The sequence below is a fragment of the Neoarius graeffei genome, chromosome 1 (assembly GCF_027579695.1).
Source record: "Neoarius graeffei isolate fNeoGra1 chromosome 1, fNeoGra1.pri, whole genome shotgun sequence".
Taxonomy (NCBI): Eukaryota; Metazoa; Chordata; class Actinopteri; order Siluriformes; family Ariidae; genus Neoarius; species Neoarius graeffei.
In genome coordinates, this window is record NC_083569.1 from 72,310,256 (window position 1) to 72,328,331 (window position 18,076).

The following is an 18,076-nucleotide window of genomic DNA, read 5'->3' on the forward strand; positions in this document are numbered from 1 at the left end:
GCCTCTTATTGCCCCTGTCCCAACTTTTTTGAGATGTGTTGCTGGCATGAAATTTCAAATGAGCCAATATTTGGCATGACATTTCAAAATGTCTCACTTTCGACATTTGATATGTTGTCTATGTTCTATTGTGAATACAATATCAGTTTTTGAGATTTGTAAATTATTGTATTCCGTTTTTATTTACAATTTGTACTTTGTCCCAACTTTTTTGGAATCGGGGTTGTACATATGCATCTCTGATTTCATAGTGAACTTCACAGTGAACATACTAACTACTAATAGGAAGAAAATACCCAAATAATAGATCTGTGAGTATCTGCACATACTCACTTATGGGAATAAGACTGGCTTAGGCTGTTTCTTGCTCAAGGATACAACAGCAGCAGCAGATTAGCCAAATCATGAGCTATGTAATCATGCCAATTGGTATAACGAAATCTGAAAGTTCATATAAAGGTCAGCGAAAATATAATTAGTGTCTGCTGTTTTCTTCTTTAGTTTTGACTAGAGCTATGATGTTACTAACAGATCATATGTCTCTCATTTACTTTAAAATATACTGTGAAGCTATGCACATGTATTTTAAAATTTGATTTCATAACAGTTTCATACAGATTTACTCTATCTGTATTTACCGTTTTGAAATGTAAAACACTTTTTTATCATCAAAGATGGTAACACATTACAGCATTCAGTGACAAGGTGAAGGTTTCAGTATTTTTCTACTGAATGCTTGATACCGTAACTGGAGGCATGCAGTTTTGGAAAAGGTTTTGGGTGAGTCAGACATTTGTTACGCTGGCCTCAGAAAACTAAAGAAGCAAATATCAAACACGAAACATGATCTTGGCTGGTTGTGTAAATTTGGGGTCAATAAAAATATGGAAAATTATGCGGGGTGGTTTTTTTTTTTTTTAAACACAGACTGTTCCTTTTAATCAGCAGGTTTTTTCTGCTGATTCCATGATCTTTAGCTACTTGGATCTGCACATCAAACACTTCACAAACTAACAACAGTGTTGCCATGTTTTGCTAATAATTTGCAGCCTTCGGACCATCTTTGATCAGTGTACAGTTTACACGTGGTATTTAAATTTGCAAACTCCATGGCAGGAAATGAATGCGTGTGTGTGTGTTTACTTGGTGTTGCAGTCCGAACGCTGCAGGCAGTGTGGAGACGCTGGATGAACAGACAGAGACCGAGTCTGTCGTCTCTTTCAGGAGAGAGAGGCCTCGCCACAGAGAGAGCATGGAGCACGGTGAGATGTCCTCTTGACTTGTTGACTTTAGTCTTGTCAGAGATAAACTGTTGATAAGTAAGAAATATTCCTCTATCTACTTCAGGGTCACGTATGAATGGTCAGTCGCGTCTGGAGAGGCACTTGGCAGGCTATGAAAGTGCCACCACAGTGATGAGCAGTGAACTGGAAACCACCAGCTTCTGTGATTCAGATGATGATGATACTATGAGCAGGTTAGTGGCAGAGGGGAAAAAAGAAAGTAACTGATGTTATTATTCTTAAAGTGAATGTAATGCCTCATTGTAATGTTTTAAAATTAATATATATCATGCGTAACAACGGGGCGGCACGGTGGTGTAGTGGTTAGCGCTGTCGCCTCACAGCAAGAAGGTCCTGGGTTCGAGCCCCGGGGCCGGCGAGGGCCTTTCTGTGCGGAGTTTGCATGTTCTCCCCGTGTCCGCGTGGGTTTCCTCCGGGTGCTCCGGTTTCCCCCACAGTCCAAAGACATGCAGGTTAGGTTAACTGGTGACTCTAAATTGACCGTAGGTGTGAATGTGAGTGTGAATGGTTGTCTGTGTCTATGTGTCAGCCCTGTGATGACCTGGCGACTTGTCCAGGGTGTACCCCGCCTTTCGCCCGTAGTCAGCTGGGATAGGCTCCAGCTTGCCTGCGACCCTGTAGAAGGATAAAGCGGCTAGAGATAATGAGATGAGATGAGATGCGTAACAACCCAAATGAATTAATAAAGCAGGGGGAAAAATAATATTAATTATTTGTTATTTTATGATCAAGCACAAAACTATCAATAAATCGTGGCTTCCCGATCCCGTAAAAAGGCAGCCTTGCCTCAGGGCTAATCTCGCATGATGTCATCCGTGGAACCCCGGTTATTTGGGTCATTTCGGTTCACCTGACTCTGTGCTTGTTTACTCGCTGAAATTGGATATTGTTGTTGGAATCTTACAAAAATAACGATGGGAAAGCGCTGCGTTGTGTTTGGATGTTCAAATTTATATACAACAAGACATTCAGTTCACAAATTTCCGAGAAATGGCACTAATGGCGGCACGGTGGTGTAGTCATTAGCGCTGTCGCCTCACAGCAAGAAAGTTCTGGGTTCAAGCCCAGTGGCTGGTGGGGGCCTTTCTGTGTGGAGTTTGCATGTTCTCCCCGTGTCTGCGTGGGTTTCCTCCGGGTGCTCCGGGTTCCTCCACAGTCCAAAGACATGTAGGTTACAGTGGTGCTTAAAAGTTTGTGAACCCTTTAGAATTTTCTATATTTCTTCATAAATATGACCTAAAACATCATCAGATTTTCACACAAGTCTTAAAAGTCGATAAAAAGAACCCAGTTAAACAAATGAGACAAAAATATTATACTTGCTCATTTATTTATTTATTGAGGAAAATGATCCAATATTACATATCTGTGAGTGGCAAAAGTACGTGAACCTTTGCTTTCAGTATCTGGTGTGACCCCCTTGTGCAGCAATAACTGCAACTAAACGTTTGCGGTAACTGTTGATCAGTCCTGCACACCGGCTTGGAGGAATTTTAGCCCATTCCTCCGTACAGAACAGCTTCAGCTCTGGGATGTTGGTGAGTTTCCTCACATGAACTGCTTGCTTCAGGTCCTTCCACAACATTTTGATTGGATTAAGGCAGGGGTTCTCAACCTTTTGCAACCTGGGCCCCACCAAAGCTGGTTCATTGCAGTTGGGGGCCCCTCTTCTCGCCCCGCCCCCCAAACACACTCACCCGCAGTGACGCCACCCGACCTACAGCACCTTATATCGACCGATAGATAGATAGATAGATAGATAGATAGATAGATAGATAGATAGATAGATAGATAGATAGATAGATAGATAGCCCTGGGCTAGATTATTATTATTATTATCATTATTATTATTATTATTATTAGTAGTAGTAGTAGTAGTAGTAGTAGTAGTAGTAGCAGCAGTAGTAGCATTATCCATAGTAGACTAGCAGTAAGAAAACAACAAAAACAACAAATTATTTGGGTAGAGCTGAAATGGGGAAAGCAAAAATACAGTGTGGGGTAGTAGTCTTTAAAAAGACTGTTTGGGTTTTGCGCTGTATCGATGGATTGATGATAGTAGACTAGCGAGAGTCGGCACGAGTTAACTCGGCAAGAAACCAGACTAGTGTGTGTGTGTGGCAAGCACTCACACGGTGGCCACGGTATGCAGACTCACTCACGTGACGTTGCGTCATGTTCGCGTCACGGGCTTAAAATAACCTACACACAAGATTTTATGATAGATTGATGATAGATTTTATAATAGTATTGATTTGTATGTAATAGTCCAATGTCCTGCATTTTGACATGGGTAAATGTGTTGGATCTGCTTAGCTACTATAGCCTGTTAGCCCCAGATTTTTTTTTTCCTCCATACATGAAGCCTACTCGCGACCCCCCTGGAGTACCTCCGCGCCCCACCAGGGGGGCGCGCCCCCCCGGTTGAGAACCACTGGATTAAGGTCAGGACTTTGACTTGGCCATTCCAAAACATTAACTTTTATTCTTCTTTAACCATTCTTTGGTAGAACAACTTGTGTGCTTAGGGTCGTTGTCTTGCTGCATGACCCACCTTCTCTTGAGATTCAGCTCATGGACAGATGTCCTGACATTTTCCTTTAGAATTTGCTGGTATAATTCAGAATTCATTGTTCCATCAATGATGGCAAGCCGTCCTGGCCAAGATGCAGCAAAACAGGCCCAAACCATGATACTACCACCACCATGTTTCACAGATGGGATAAGGTTCTTATGCTGGAATGCAGTGTTTTCCTTTCTCCAAACACAACGCTTCTCATTTAAACCAAAAAGTTCTATTTTGGTCTCATCCGTCCACAAAACATTTTTCCAATAGCCTTCTGGCTTGTCCATGTGATCTTTAGCAAACTGCAGACGAGCAGCAATGTTCTTTTTGGAGAGCAGTGGCTTTCTCCTTGCAACCCTGCCATGCACACCATTGCTGTTCAGTGTTTTCCTGATGGTGGACTCATGAACATTAGCCAATGTGAGAGAGGCCTTCAGTTGCTTAGAAGTTACCCTGGGGTCCTTTGTGATCTCGCTGACTATTACACACCTTGCTCTTGGAGTGATCTTTGTTGGTCGACCACTCCTGGGGAGGGTAACAATGGTCTTGAATTTCCTCCATTTGTACACAATCTGTCTGACTGTGGATTGGTGGAGTCCAAACTCTTTAGAGATGGTTTTGTAACCTTTTCCAGCCTGATGAGCATCAACAATGCTTTTTCTGAGGTCCTCAGAAATCTCCTTTGTTCGTGCCATGATACACTTCCACAAACATGTGATGTGAAGATCAGACTTTGATAGATCCCTGTTCTTTAAATAAAACAGGGTGCCCACTCACACCTGATCGTCATCCCATTGATTGAAAACACCTGACTCTAATTTCACCTTCAAATTAACTGCTAATCCTAGAGCTTCACATACTTTTGCCACTCACAGATATGTAATATTGGATCATTTTCCTCAATAAATAAATGACCAAGTATAATATTTTTGTCTCATTTGCTTAACTGGGTTCTCTTTATCTACTTTTAGGACTTATGTGAAAATCTGATGATGTTTTAGGTCATATTTATGCAGAAATATAGAAAATTCTAAAGGGTTCACAAACTTTCAAGCACCACTGTAGGGTGGGACGGCCTTGAACGAGGTACGTAACTCCCAACTGCTCCCCGGGTGCTGTTAGTATGGCTGCCCACTGCTCTGGGTATGTGTGTGCTCATTGCTCACATGTGTGTGTTCACTGCTTCAGATGGGTTAAATGCAGAGAGGAATTTCACAAGCATGTGATAAATAAAGTTCTTCTTAATCTAAAGCGACAGTGGGTGAGGTTTGTGCAAACGAAGTGGGCAGATTTCGTGTTGCCTACTAATAATAAATCTGATTCATCAAGTGTTCACCACCACCAGAACGACCACACTGGGAATTATTGGAGCAAAAAAAAACCCATTTATTTAATAAATGACATTTGATCTGACATTTGGACAATTCGTCGATTCCCCTATTATCTCCCTCACACACATGCATGCACGCACACACGCATGCACATACAGACAGTGCACAAGACGCCGGATCATGAGCAACATTTACATGCTTGCGACATCTGATCTTATCATATCTGATGCAATTTAACAGGAAGAAAAATGCACGCATGCAATCATTATTATTAATTATCCCCTGCCCAAATGAAGTTTGGTGGGGGATTTAGAAACGGGTTCTGTCCGGCCGGTCACATTTTCGTTTCTGGGCCATATCTTCATGAAACTTTGTATACATATCAAGCAACATGTGAACTGGTGCCTTTTGCTCTTTTGGATTTTTTGGGGAAAAAAAAAGTATTTTTCAAATTTTTACTTAAAAAATAGATTTTGACTTAGTTTCTAAGAGCAATGTTCGTTTCCGGAGCATATATCCAAAACTATTCATGATACGGGTTTGAAACTTGGTACACATGTTAACAAGGTGACGCAGATGTGCCTTTTCATACTAAGAAATTTGAGAAATTTTAATTTTTCATGTTTCCATGGAAACAATTTCAGACTTAGTCTCTCAGGTTAGTCTTGGGGGTAGGTTTTGTTCCTGGAGCAGAACTTGAAAACTATGAGTGGTATGGGCTTGAAAGTTGGTATATGTGTCAATTAAGTAATGTATATGTGCCTTCTGATACTAAGAAATGTGAGAAATTGTAATTTTTAGCTCACCTGGACCAAAGGTCTGGTGGGTTTATGCCATGGGCTGCTGAGGTCAGTGTAAAGAGGTAGGGTTGGTTGGTTTCCTGCAGCACAACTTGAAAAATGTGACAAATAATATCTTGAAACTTGGTATATAGTTGGTATACAGGGCAGGGGATATAGATGACTGTCTTCTTGTTATTAACTGAAACGTGTTAAATGCTCTCAGATTGTAATATTGTAAGACTCAATTTGTTTTTAGTTTTGTTCAGGAAAACATGATGAAAGGTAACCACCGCGTTCTGCACCTCTCTCTCTCTCTCCATCGCTCCATCTTGCACGCTACAGAGGAAGACTGTCGTGAACTAGCAGTTTCTCATCTTGGGGGCTGGAAAATATAACCCTTTATTTCGGAATATCTTTGACAATTATCTGCCCCTTCATCCGACATACAGTGGGGCAAAAAAGTATTTAGTTAGCCACCAATTGTGCAAGTTCTCCCACTTAAAAAGATGAGCGAGGCCTGTAATTTTCATCATAGGTACACTTCAACTATGAGAGACAGAATGAGAAAAAAAAATCCAGAAAATCACATTGTCTGATTTTTAAAGAATTGATTTGCAAATTATGGTGGAAAATAAGTATTTGGTCAATAACAAAAGTTCATCTCAGTACTTTGTTATATACCCTTTGTTGGCAGTGACAGAGGTCAAACGTTTTCTATAAGTCTTCACAAGGTTTTCACACACTGTTGCTGGTATTTTGGCCCATTCCTCCATGCAGATCTCCTCTAGAGCAGTGATGTTTTGGGGCTGTCGCTGGGCAACATGGACTTTCAACTCCCTCCAAAGATTTTCTATGGGGTTGAGATCTGGAGACTGGCTAGGCCACTCCAGGACCTTGAAATGCTTCTTACGAAGCCACTCCTTCGTTGCCCGGGCGGTGTGTTTGGGATCATTGTCATGCTGAAAGACCCAGCCACGTTTCATCTTCAATGCCCTTGCTGATGGAAGGAGGTTTTCACTCAAAATCTCACGATACATGGCCCCATTCATTCTTTCCTTTACACAGATCAGTCGTCCTGGTCCCTTTGCAGAAAAACAGCCCCAAAGCATGATGTTTCCACCCCCATGCTTCACAGTAGGTATGGTGTTCTTTGGATGCAACTCAGCATTCTTTCTCCTCCAAACACGACAAGTTGAGTTTTTACCAAAAGTTCTATTTTGGTTTCATCTGACCATATGACATTCTCCCAATCCTCTTCTGGATCATCCAAATGCTCTCTAGCAAACTTCAGACGGGCCTGGACATGTACTGGCTTAAGCAGGGGGACACGTCTGGCACTGCAGGATTTGAGTCCCTGGCGGCGTAGTGTGTTACTGATGGTAGCCTTTGTTACTTTGGTCCCAGCTCTCTGCAGGTCATTCACTAGGTCCCCCCGTGTGGTTCTGGGATTTTTGCTCACCGTTCTTGTGATCATTTTGATCCCACGGGGTGAGATCTTGCGTGGAGCCCCAGATCGAGGGAGATTATCAGTGGTCTTGTATGTCTTCCATTTTCTAATAATTGCTCCCACAGTTGATTTCTTCACACCAAGCTGCTTACCTATTGCAGATTCAGTCTTCCCAGCCTGGTACAGGTCTACAATTTTGTTTCTGGTGTCCTTTGACAGCTCTTTGGTCTTGGCCATAGTGGAGTTTGGAGTGTGACTGTTTGAGGTTGTGGGCAGGTGTCTTTTATACTGATAACGAGTTCAAACAGGTGCCATTAATACAGGTAACGAGTGGAGGATAGAGGAGCCTCTTAAAGAAGAAGTTACAGGTCTGTGAGAGCCAGAAATCTTGCTTGTTTGTAGGTGACCAAATACTTATTTTACCGAGGACTTTACCAATTAATTCATTAAAAATCCTACAATGTGATTTCCTGGATTCTTTCCCCCCATTCTGTCTCTCATAGTTGAGGTATACCTATGATGAAAATTACAGGCCTCTCTCATCTTTTTAAGTGGGAGAACTTGCACAATTGGTGGCTGACTAAATACTTTTTTGCCCCACTGTATAAGAATCCCAATCACTATCAGAATTCTCTCCAAAACGTGATTCCATATTGAGACTGGTGAAGAACACTGCGCATGGGAACGAAATTGATTCCTGAATTGTTACACATGTGACGTCACGCACCCCTTCGGGATCTTCCAGATGAGTCTCAGCAGATTCCATGAAAATCGGCTGATCTTATTGATTTTCCATTCATTTATGGCCTTTTGGATCAGCTATGGTTCGAAAACACATGGTCAATCAACATAATGATTGTTACTTTGTACAAGGAGAAAAAGTGGGGTTTAGAGGCATTACATACACTTTAAAAAGTGATGCTAATTAATCAGGGAACTGTACAAATATATTAAATCCTGTGGTGTTTCTGATTTCTGTTTTCTATGTGCCTGATGCTGAAGTTAATGTTGTGTGCAGGTTTAGTAGTTCGACAGAACAGAGCACTGCCTCTAGACTGCTAAAGCGCCACCGCAGACGCAGGAAACAGCGTCCCCCAAGGCTGGAGAGGGTAATGCACGCTTTTATAATCAAACACATGGAGCTGAGTTTGTTGAGAGTTTGTTTGAAAGAACTAGTCCTTCTGTACAAAACTTGGTCATTTGTATTGTCACATTTTTGCTAACGAACTGGTCACCTTATTGAGTTTTCGGACTTTTCACTAGAATTGTATCTCTTCTCTCATTTCTTATCCAATTCCAGTTCTGATTGATGTTTTGAGTAAATCTTCCCATGAGGAACTAAACTTGGTTGTTTGTTTGTTGATTTTTCCTGTTGTTTCAGTTAAATTGTATTTCCTCCCTCAATTCTCAATAGATTTTGGTTCGGATTGTTTTGTATGAAAGAATGAGTCATTCTGCTCAAAATTCGGTCATTTGATACCCCTTTTCCACCAGATCAGTTCCAGGGCTGGTTCAGGGCCAGTGTTGGTGCTGGTTCACAACTCGTTCAACTTGTGAGCTAGCTGAGAACCAGTTTGCTTTTCCATCGCTCGCGGTGCTAAGCGGAGCCACGTCATTACGTCGCTGTAAACGTCAGTTACATCGCTGTATACGGAAGTTACGGCGCTACATTTACATAAACCTTGGTGCAAATATCAAAGCAAAAACAACACGGAAGAAGCAGCAGCGGCAACAACAACAATAATAATGGATGACTTGGTGTTTGTACAGTTGCTGCTTCTCGCCGCTTAAAAATGGCGATCTTTCGCGGTCTTGTTATTGTTGTTGGTCTTAACAACTCCGCCCCCCCCGCTGACATAAGCGGTTCTTTTCTCTGGCCCAGCAGAGAGTTGGTGCTAGCCTGGAACCGTTTTTTCTGGCCCCAGAGCCAGTTCTTTGTCAGTGGAAACAGAAAACCCGGTTCCAAACTAAGCACTGGCCCCGAACCAGCCCTGGAACTGCTTTGGTGGAAAAGGGGCAGTATTGTCATTTTTGCTAATGAGCTGCTAATTAGGTCAGCTTCATGAATTTTGGGACTTCTCATTAGAATTGTAGCTCCTCTCTCAGTTCTCACCCGATTTCAGTTCTGATCTTCCCTCGGGGAACAAAATTTGGTCGTTTGTTTGTTGATTTTCCTGTTGTAAACAATTTTTCAGTTAAATCGTATCTCCTCCCTCAGTTCGTAATGGATTTCGGTTCTGATCGTTTTATTTCAAAGAACTCGACCTTCTGCACAAAACTTGGTCATTGTATTTAAAATTTTTTTTGTGAACAAATTAGTAATTAGGTCGACTTAACACATTTTCTGCTGACTAGAATTGTACCTCCTCTCTCGTATCATGTGAATTCAGTTCTGATCAATGTTTTGGGTAGATCTTCCCTCGGGAAACAAAATTTAGTCCTTTGTTGATTTTCCTGTTTGTAAACAATTTATCGTGGAGGTTGGTTCTCTCTCACATTGTCATATTTCATTTCTGTTTGATATTTTGGTCATCATGGTTGTTTTGATGGCAGGCCAGATGAGCTGCTATGTCCTTGATGTTCTGGTTGTTTTTCTCTTTGCTTATTATTTTTATTACTTTCTTGCAGGCATCATCTTTCAGTAGTGTGACCGACTCAACTATGTCTTTGAATATCATCACAGTCACACTCAACATGGGTTAGTATGTTTCAGTGCATTCAGATTTATAGGATTTCCTCTTAGCGCAAATGCGTGTTTTATCACCTTATGATTTTAGGTTGACTTGTACCACAGCACTGTTTAATTCTAGAATCTGATTGGTCAGAAAGTGTTGATTACATTTCTATACAGTTAGGTCCTAAATATTTGGACAGAGACAACATTTTTCTAATTTTGGTTCTGTACATTACCACAATGAATTTTGAACAAAACAATTCAGATGCAGTTGAAGTTCAGACTTTCAGCTTTAATTCAGTGGGTTGAACAAAATGATTGCATAAAAATGTGAGGAACTAAAGCATTTTTTAAACACAATCCCTTCATTTCAGGGGCTCAAAAGTAATTGGACAAATGAAATAATTGTAAATAAAATGTTCATTTCTAATACTTGGTTGAAAACCCTTTGTTGGCAATGACTGCCTGAAGTCTTGAACTCATGGACATCACCAGACGCTGTGTTTCCTCCTTTTTAATGCTCTGCCAGGCCTTTACTGCAGCGGTTTTCAGTTGTTGTTTGTTTGTGGGCCTTTCTGTCTGAAGTTTAGTCTTTAACAAGTCAAATGCATGCTCAATTGGGTTGAGATCAGGTGACTGACTTGGCCATTCAAGAATATTCCACTTCTTTGCTTTAATAAACTCCTGGGTTGCTTTGACTTTATGTTTTGGGTCATTACCCATCTGTATTATGAAACGCCGACCAATCAGTTTGGCTGCATTTGAGCACACAGTATATCTCTGAATACCTCAGAATTCATCCGGCTGCTTCTGTCCTGTGTCACATCATCAATAAACACTAGTGACCCAGTGCCACTGGCAGCCATGCATGCCCAAGCCATCACACTGCCTCTGCCGTGTTTTACAGATGATGTGGTATGCTTTGGATCATGAGCTGTACCACGCCTTCGCCATACTTTTTTCTTTCCATCATTCTGGTAGAGGTTGATCTTGGTTTCATCTGTCCAAAGAATGTTCTTCCAGAACTGTGCTGGCTTTTTTAGATGTTTTTTAGCAAAGTTCAATCTAGCCTTTTTATTCTTGAGGCTTATGAGTGGCTCGCACCGTGCAGTGAACCCTCTGCATTTACTTTCATGCAGTCTTCTCTTTATGGTAGATTTGGATATTGATACGCCTACCTCCTGGAGTGTGTTGTTCACTTGGTTGGCTATTGTGAAGGGGTTTCTCTTCACCATGGAAATTATTCTGCGATCATCCACTACTGTTGTCTTCTGTGGGCGTCCAGATCTTTTTGCATTGATGAGTTCACCAGTGCTTTCTTTCTTTCTCAGGATGTACCAAACTGTAGATTTTGCCACTCCTAATATTGTAGCAATTTCTCGGATGGGTTTTTTCTGTTTTTGCAGCTTAAGGATGGCTTGTTTCACCTGGATGGAGAGCTCCTTTGACCGCATGTTTTCTTCACAGCAAAATCTTCCAAATGCAAGCACCACACCTCAAATCAACTCCAGGCCTTTTATCTGCTTAATTGAGAATGACATAACGAAGGAATTTCCCGCACCTGCCCATGAAATAGCCTTTGAGTCAATTGTCCAATTACTTTTGGTCCCTTTAAAAACTGGGTGGCACATGTTAAGGAGCTGAAACTCCTAAACCCTTTATCCAATTTTAATGTGGATACCCTCAAATGAAAGCTGAAAGTCTGGACTTTATGTCCATTTCCATTATATAACTATAACTTGAATATGTTTCAGTAAACAGGTAAAAAAACAAAATTTGTGTCGGTGTCCAAATATATATGGACCTAACTGTATCTGCAGCTTTGGCTGTAGTTAAACGCACAGGGTTATAGAATTCACAGACGTATTTATATAATGTGCTTTGCCTCACACTGCATCACAGCACTCTGCCTATGACAGCACATCATGTTGCATTTTATTTCTTACTTGTTTGTCGTCCTTGTGCTTATTAAAGATCTGAATGATGATTTTCCTTAAATGTGTTGACTGTTGACCCAACTGCTGTGTGTTTTTATTTGCATGTCTGTGTATGTGTTTAACAGAGAAGTATAATTTCCTGGGCATCAGTATTGTGGGACAGAGCAATGAGCGAGGCGATGGAGGCATCTATATTGGCTCCATAATGAAGGGAGGAGCAGTGGCTGCTGATGGGCGAATTGAGCCTGGGGACATGCTGCTTCAGGTGAGTGAGAAAGTGTGTGGGTGTGCGTGGGCAAGAAGGGGAAAGAGGGTGAAGGAATATTGGAAAATGTGACTAAAAGTGTGAATTACCCACTATTATAATCCCTCATCAGTTCATTGTTTTAAAATATTTTGGGATTGTGTGACAATGTGTGGTTTGAATTTCAATTATACACACAAAGAAAAGAAAAGAAAAGTTAGGTCGATGAGATGTCAAAATACGGCCCTTTCATACACTCATTGAGCACTTTATTAGGAACACATACACACCTGCTCATTCATCTAACTGATTAATTAGCCATTTGTGCGGCAGCAATGCGTAAAAGGGATGTGGAGACTTACGGAGGCGGTGTACTTGTGTGGGGAACGTTTTCTTGGCACACTTTGGACCAGGGCTTAATTTGAGCCGGAACATGACGGAACAAGATCCGGAACCTCCGTCGTCGGATCCGGCAGCTGTTTTCATTTCATTCGGTGTTCCGGCAGCTATTTAAATGGATCAGATCACCTCCGTGACCATCACAAAGGGGAAAAAAAATCAAGCAATAAATTAAATAAATAAGTAAATAAAAATTTGGTTAGTGTTCGGTTTTGATTTTGATATCTGTTGTTGATTTCTCTCCTATGACATCCACAAAATCTATGCGAAAGGGGAAGGGGGGGGGACATGGGGTGTATACTTCCGCTCAATAGAACACCGGGTTTTTTGTAGCCGTTAGCTTGCGCTGTGAAAAAAATGGCAAAAAAACAAGAAAGCTTACTAAAATGTTTAAAATGAATTCTCCAACTTGTTTTGTAAACCCTTTATTTCTTAACTATTACTTGAATTGATTGCACTTATGTTTGCTGGCACTGCTTTTAAATTATTCTCTTTTTTGGGCTTTTTCCACCTTTATTGGATAGGACAGTGTAGAGACAGGAAATGAGCAGGAGAAAAACAGGGAGGGCTCGGAAAATGACCGCAGGTTGGAATCGAACCCGGGTCCCCGGATTTATGGTATGGCGCCTTACCCACCTGAGCCACGAAGTCCTGCTGGCACTGCTTTTAAATCCCCTACTTAAATCCTTAAAATGAGTCATTTAACTCATGTCTTGTGTGATCTGATCTCCAATGGTGAAATAAACCGGTTGTGATATGAGTACAGTCTGTTATTTTAGAAGATAAATTTAATATATAGCCTAATAAAAAATAAGATTTTATAACATAATATCACGACATATTACTGTCTGTAACTGTTCGTCACTAAAGCGTTTTCTAAGATCATAATGTCTGATATTATTATTATTTTTTTTTACACACACAATAGGTGTGTGTGCGTAAAGTTATAGTAAACCACCCCCCGCCTTTTTTTTTTTGAGTCGCCGGACCCACCCACCTCCTGCGTTCCGGGACCTCCCACTTCACAAATTAAGCACTGCTTTGGACCAATCCACCATCACTTGAATGCCACAGACTATTTGAGTATTGTTGCTGACCATGTGCATCTGTTCATGGCCACAGTTTACTATTTTAAGCAAAAGTCATGTCAAACCGGTTTCTTGAACATGACAACAAGTTCAGTGTTCTTCAGTGGCCTTCCCATACCCCTTTTCCACTCAGGAAGCTTGAGGGCCGGTTCAGACCTGGTGCCAAATCTCGAACCAGTTCTTCATGTCTTGACAGCCAAATAAATCTGGATCAGGAAATCTGGTTCAAAAGCAGCAATAAACACTTTGCTGGCCTAGAACCAAGAACCGCTTATGTCAGGGGCTGCGGGTGGGATTATCGTGACCAAAAAGACCAACTAAAACTTTGAGACGACCATTTAAAAAAAAAAAGAGAGAGAGCTAGTACCTAATCTGCCCCAGGTCTTAAATATATTTATAGTGGTAGCTGGTGGGAAGGGCCGGCATGACCTACCAACCGGTCTGCTACATGTGATTGTGGATCGCATCCGAATCTGCTTCACTCACACTACTCAGCGAATCATGTGTGATATCCATCAGCGACAACCACAGGTTTCAGGGAAAAAAACAACCCTGTTTTCTGACCTACAAAGAAAGAAAAGAAACACAATTTGCTTTTAAATGCTGTTTCTGAAATTCTGATAATAAAAACAAAAATGGCCTATTAATTTCTGGTACTGATAGAGAAATAGAATGATCAAACGTACACGTACTGTTAATGCGCTTTTAATAATAAGTAGGCTAGAAAAACACTATTACAAAGGGGAATGCGCTGATACGACTCAAGCCCTATATGCTGTCATGGTAACACTGACAATAGCACAAAGTGCATAATGTTGAAGATTGTCTCCAACATGAAAGTTCATGTGGTCGGCTATTTGGCCAATCATTCCAGCGCAACACAGTTCCTTTTAGTGATCTATCGCTAACAGAACATTCTCATTATTCATACTTTTCGCGTTGGTGGAAATGGGATACCAGTCACCAGATCTGAATCCACTAGAGCAACCTTTAAAGCCGAAGACGGCCTTTCGATTTCATAAAATTGGTGAAATTTAGTTCCCTCTGAAATTCGGTCATTGTGATATATGTTTATTTCTGTAATATCTCAAAAGAACAGTCCATTCTGTTGCTGGGAAGTTATTTAATTTGAGGGGATTCCCGAGCAAATAATGCGCATGAAATCGCTCGCTTCGCGCAGTCAAGCAGACAGAGGAAGTCCATGTGCAAATGCGCAGGTTTACCTTCTTCTCCTTCTTTTGGGTTTTACAGCAGCTGGCATCCACAGTGTTGCATTACTGCCATCTACAGGTTTACCTTGACCGTGCACTGACAGTTCCATCATCTCATCTCATCTCCTGTAGCCGCTTTATCCTGTTCTACAGGGTCGCAGGCAAGCTGGAGCCTATCCCAGCTGACTACGGGCGAAAGGCGGGGTACACCCTGGACAAGTCGCCAGGTCATCACAGGGCCGACACATACAGTAGACACAGACAACCATTCACACTCACATTCACACCTACGGTCAATTTAGAGTCACCAGTTAACCTAACCTGCATGTCTTTGGACTGTGGGGGAAACCGGAGCACCCGGAGGAAACCCACGCAGACACGGGGAGAACATGCAAACTCCACACAGAAAGGCCCTCGCCGGCCCCCGGGCTTAAACCCAGGAACTTCTTGCTGTGAGGCGACAGCGCTAACCACTACACCACCGTGCCGCCCCAGTTCCATCATTCTGTCACCTAAACGAATAGCTGATCACACTGAGGTGCTCACTGACCGCCAATATTTATTAGTTTGGTCCTGCGTTTCCTTTCCTTCTCAACATAACATCTTTTCTTCTCACTTTCCGTTACTGTAGTCGGTCTTTCACATGTCATTCGCGTCCTCCATTTTCCTCTCCTGTTTCAAATTTGTATCCCACAATGCCTTGCGTGAACGGGGAAAGCCCACCACGTGATGCATGACGTAGAATCTTGAATTGCGTCATAGTGAAGCAGGAAAAAATAGCGGAGAATTTTGGGCCACATGGCCCTAAATTTATTAATTGTTCTATTTTAAAAAAAATAAAATTGGAAGTCTGTGATTCGAATTTGGTAGCTTTCGGTCCACTAAATAAAAATAATTGGGTGTCGGGGAAAATTCTTTTTATGACCTACACTTAATCTGAAAGGCAGTCTGCCTTTAAGACATGGGTAGAGCAGGAGATGCGCAGCCTGAAAATGCACCTGAAAAATCTGCAGGAACTGCGTGATGCAGTCATGTCAACATGGACCAGAATCTCAAAGGAATGTTTCCAACATCTTGTGGAATCCATGCCATGAAGAATTGAGGCTGTTTTGAGCACAAAGGGAGGCTCTAGCCCAGACCTGGGCATTTTACGGCCCGCGGGCCGCATCTGGCCCTTTGGTTCATTCTGACCGGCCCGCGTAAGGTTAATTAGAAATTACAAAATAAACGTATTTTCTAATTTTACCTCATGAATGGACTGAATGTGCATTGCTTTTATTTTGAAGTTGTGTTCAACAAAAACGCAATGCGCGCGACATGAAATTCCATGAAACCTAATCCCGCGATAACTACTTCCGTAATTTGTCCAGACCAACCACAAACTTGTACATCATCCTTCAAACGGTCCAGCCAATCACATCGTGTGACATCACCAGCAGGAGCCCAAACCGATCTGTAGATCTGATACCTACACTGAATCGACGTTTTCAGTGATGAAGTTTAACAAATCCAGGTATAGATCCTCTCACCGATGATCATCTGTCAGCTGTGCTTCGCATCTCCACCTCAGACATTCAACCTGACTCTGATGCACTCGTTAAAGACCAACAGAGACTAGATTTCTCTCACTGAACAAATAAAAAACTGAAAAACACCAAATGAGGTGATTAGACTACAAATGTGGGCATCATTATTATAATATGATGTATCTTGCTTGATATTTGGAATAGAAAGACAATATTGTGACGTCTTTATTGTGTTTTGGGGTGAATGTGACTGAAAAAACATGGTACAAACGTTCACATTTTGTTAACCATTGTTTTGGGAAATTTGATTGAATAAATGAAATTTTTTGTAAGGCAACCTAGTTTTTTCCATACTCTTAGCAGCTTGTAAAAACAATGTTATTTACTGCTTTATATAAAGAAATACAATTAATATTATGCAGAATTTAGTTCAGCCTTTTGGTCCGGCCCTCCACAAAATTTTCTGTTTCTCATGTGGCCCCATGGAAAAAATAATTGCCCACCCCTGCTCTAGCCAGTATTACTATAGTGTTCCTAATAAAGTCCTCTATGAGCGTACAATAGAAACAGGATTTACAACCCTGTAAAACAGGGTTATAGATAAACAGGGGAGCTTACATGCTTATATTTACTGTAATTGGGTATCTAATTGAGTTTAGTAAATGTATTATAGTTGGTCAGCTTTGCATCAAACGTGGAATAATGTGATGATGTTATAGTGTAAAATTTACTCTTTCTCCACAGGTGAATGATATTAATTTTGAGAACATGAGCAATGATGATGCAGTCAGGGTACTACGGGAGATTGTGCACAAACCAGGGTGAGGCATCTACTTTTTGTGACTGTGTGAAGATGAATAAATATGTGTAGTGTTCCATGGCTCATGTGTTCCTAAATGTATTTCAGACCTATCACTCTGACAGTGGCTAAATGCTGGGACCCCTCACCTCAGGGCTACTTTACACTTCCCCGTAGTGAGTCACTACAAATTGAATTTAAACTGCCATTGTATTATATTAAGTGATATTTTATGAGGGTCAGGTTACCTTGTATTGCATGTTGATTGCGTTTGTTACTTAGCACATCAGCTTGACAGGAAGTACTTAAAGGAGATATGCAGAGGCTTTATTTTTAAATAAATTTCTGAGTGGATAGTATTTCCATCCTTGACTCTTGTATGCTGCATAAATGGGAATTAAAATATATATATTTTTGACCTCAAAGTTGGCATTCGAGCTGCCTCGCTGAGCCAGCCAGCCCTGAGTGCGTGACGTCACAGCGGGAACCGGTTTTAAGGCCGAGGCCTTTGACAGCTATAGACCAAAGTCATATAAATAAAAATTTATGGTGAAAGTAAGAAATCCCGTTACCGACTTGCTCAACTAAGACTGATTTGACTTCACTGATTGTGGGTTGACTCTCATTAAAACAGGATGGGTGTTATAACTTATGCAACATACATGTACATGCATGCATTTTCACTGATCAAACGTAAAAGGCTAATTAAATAATCAGATGAACTGAGACAATCACATTCTGAAGCAAATGAAATAATCTCATACCGGT

The 18,076-nt window shown here is 41.3% G+C and overlaps 1 protein-coding gene across 1 annotated transcript in view; it reads left to right on the forward strand.

Moving 5' to 3' along the window:
* Positions 1-18,076, forward strand: part of dvl2 (dishevelled segment polarity protein 2) — an 81,810-nt gene that overhangs the window by 53,866 nt on the left and 9,868 nt on the right. Inside the window, exons 5-11 of the mRNA XM_060920967.1 lie at positions 1,156-1,262; positions 1,348-1,477; positions 8,449-8,539; positions 10,059-10,128; positions 12,167-12,306; positions 17,254-17,330; positions 17,417-17,484. Coding sequence (XP_060776950.1) covers positions 1,156-1,262; positions 1,348-1,477; positions 8,449-8,539; positions 10,059-10,128; positions 12,167-12,306; positions 17,254-17,330; positions 17,417-17,484 — 683 coding nt within the window. The remainder of the gene's footprint in view (positions 1-1,155; positions 1,263-1,347; positions 1,478-8,448; positions 8,540-10,058; positions 10,129-12,166; positions 12,307-17,253; positions 17,331-17,416; positions 17,485-18,076) is intronic.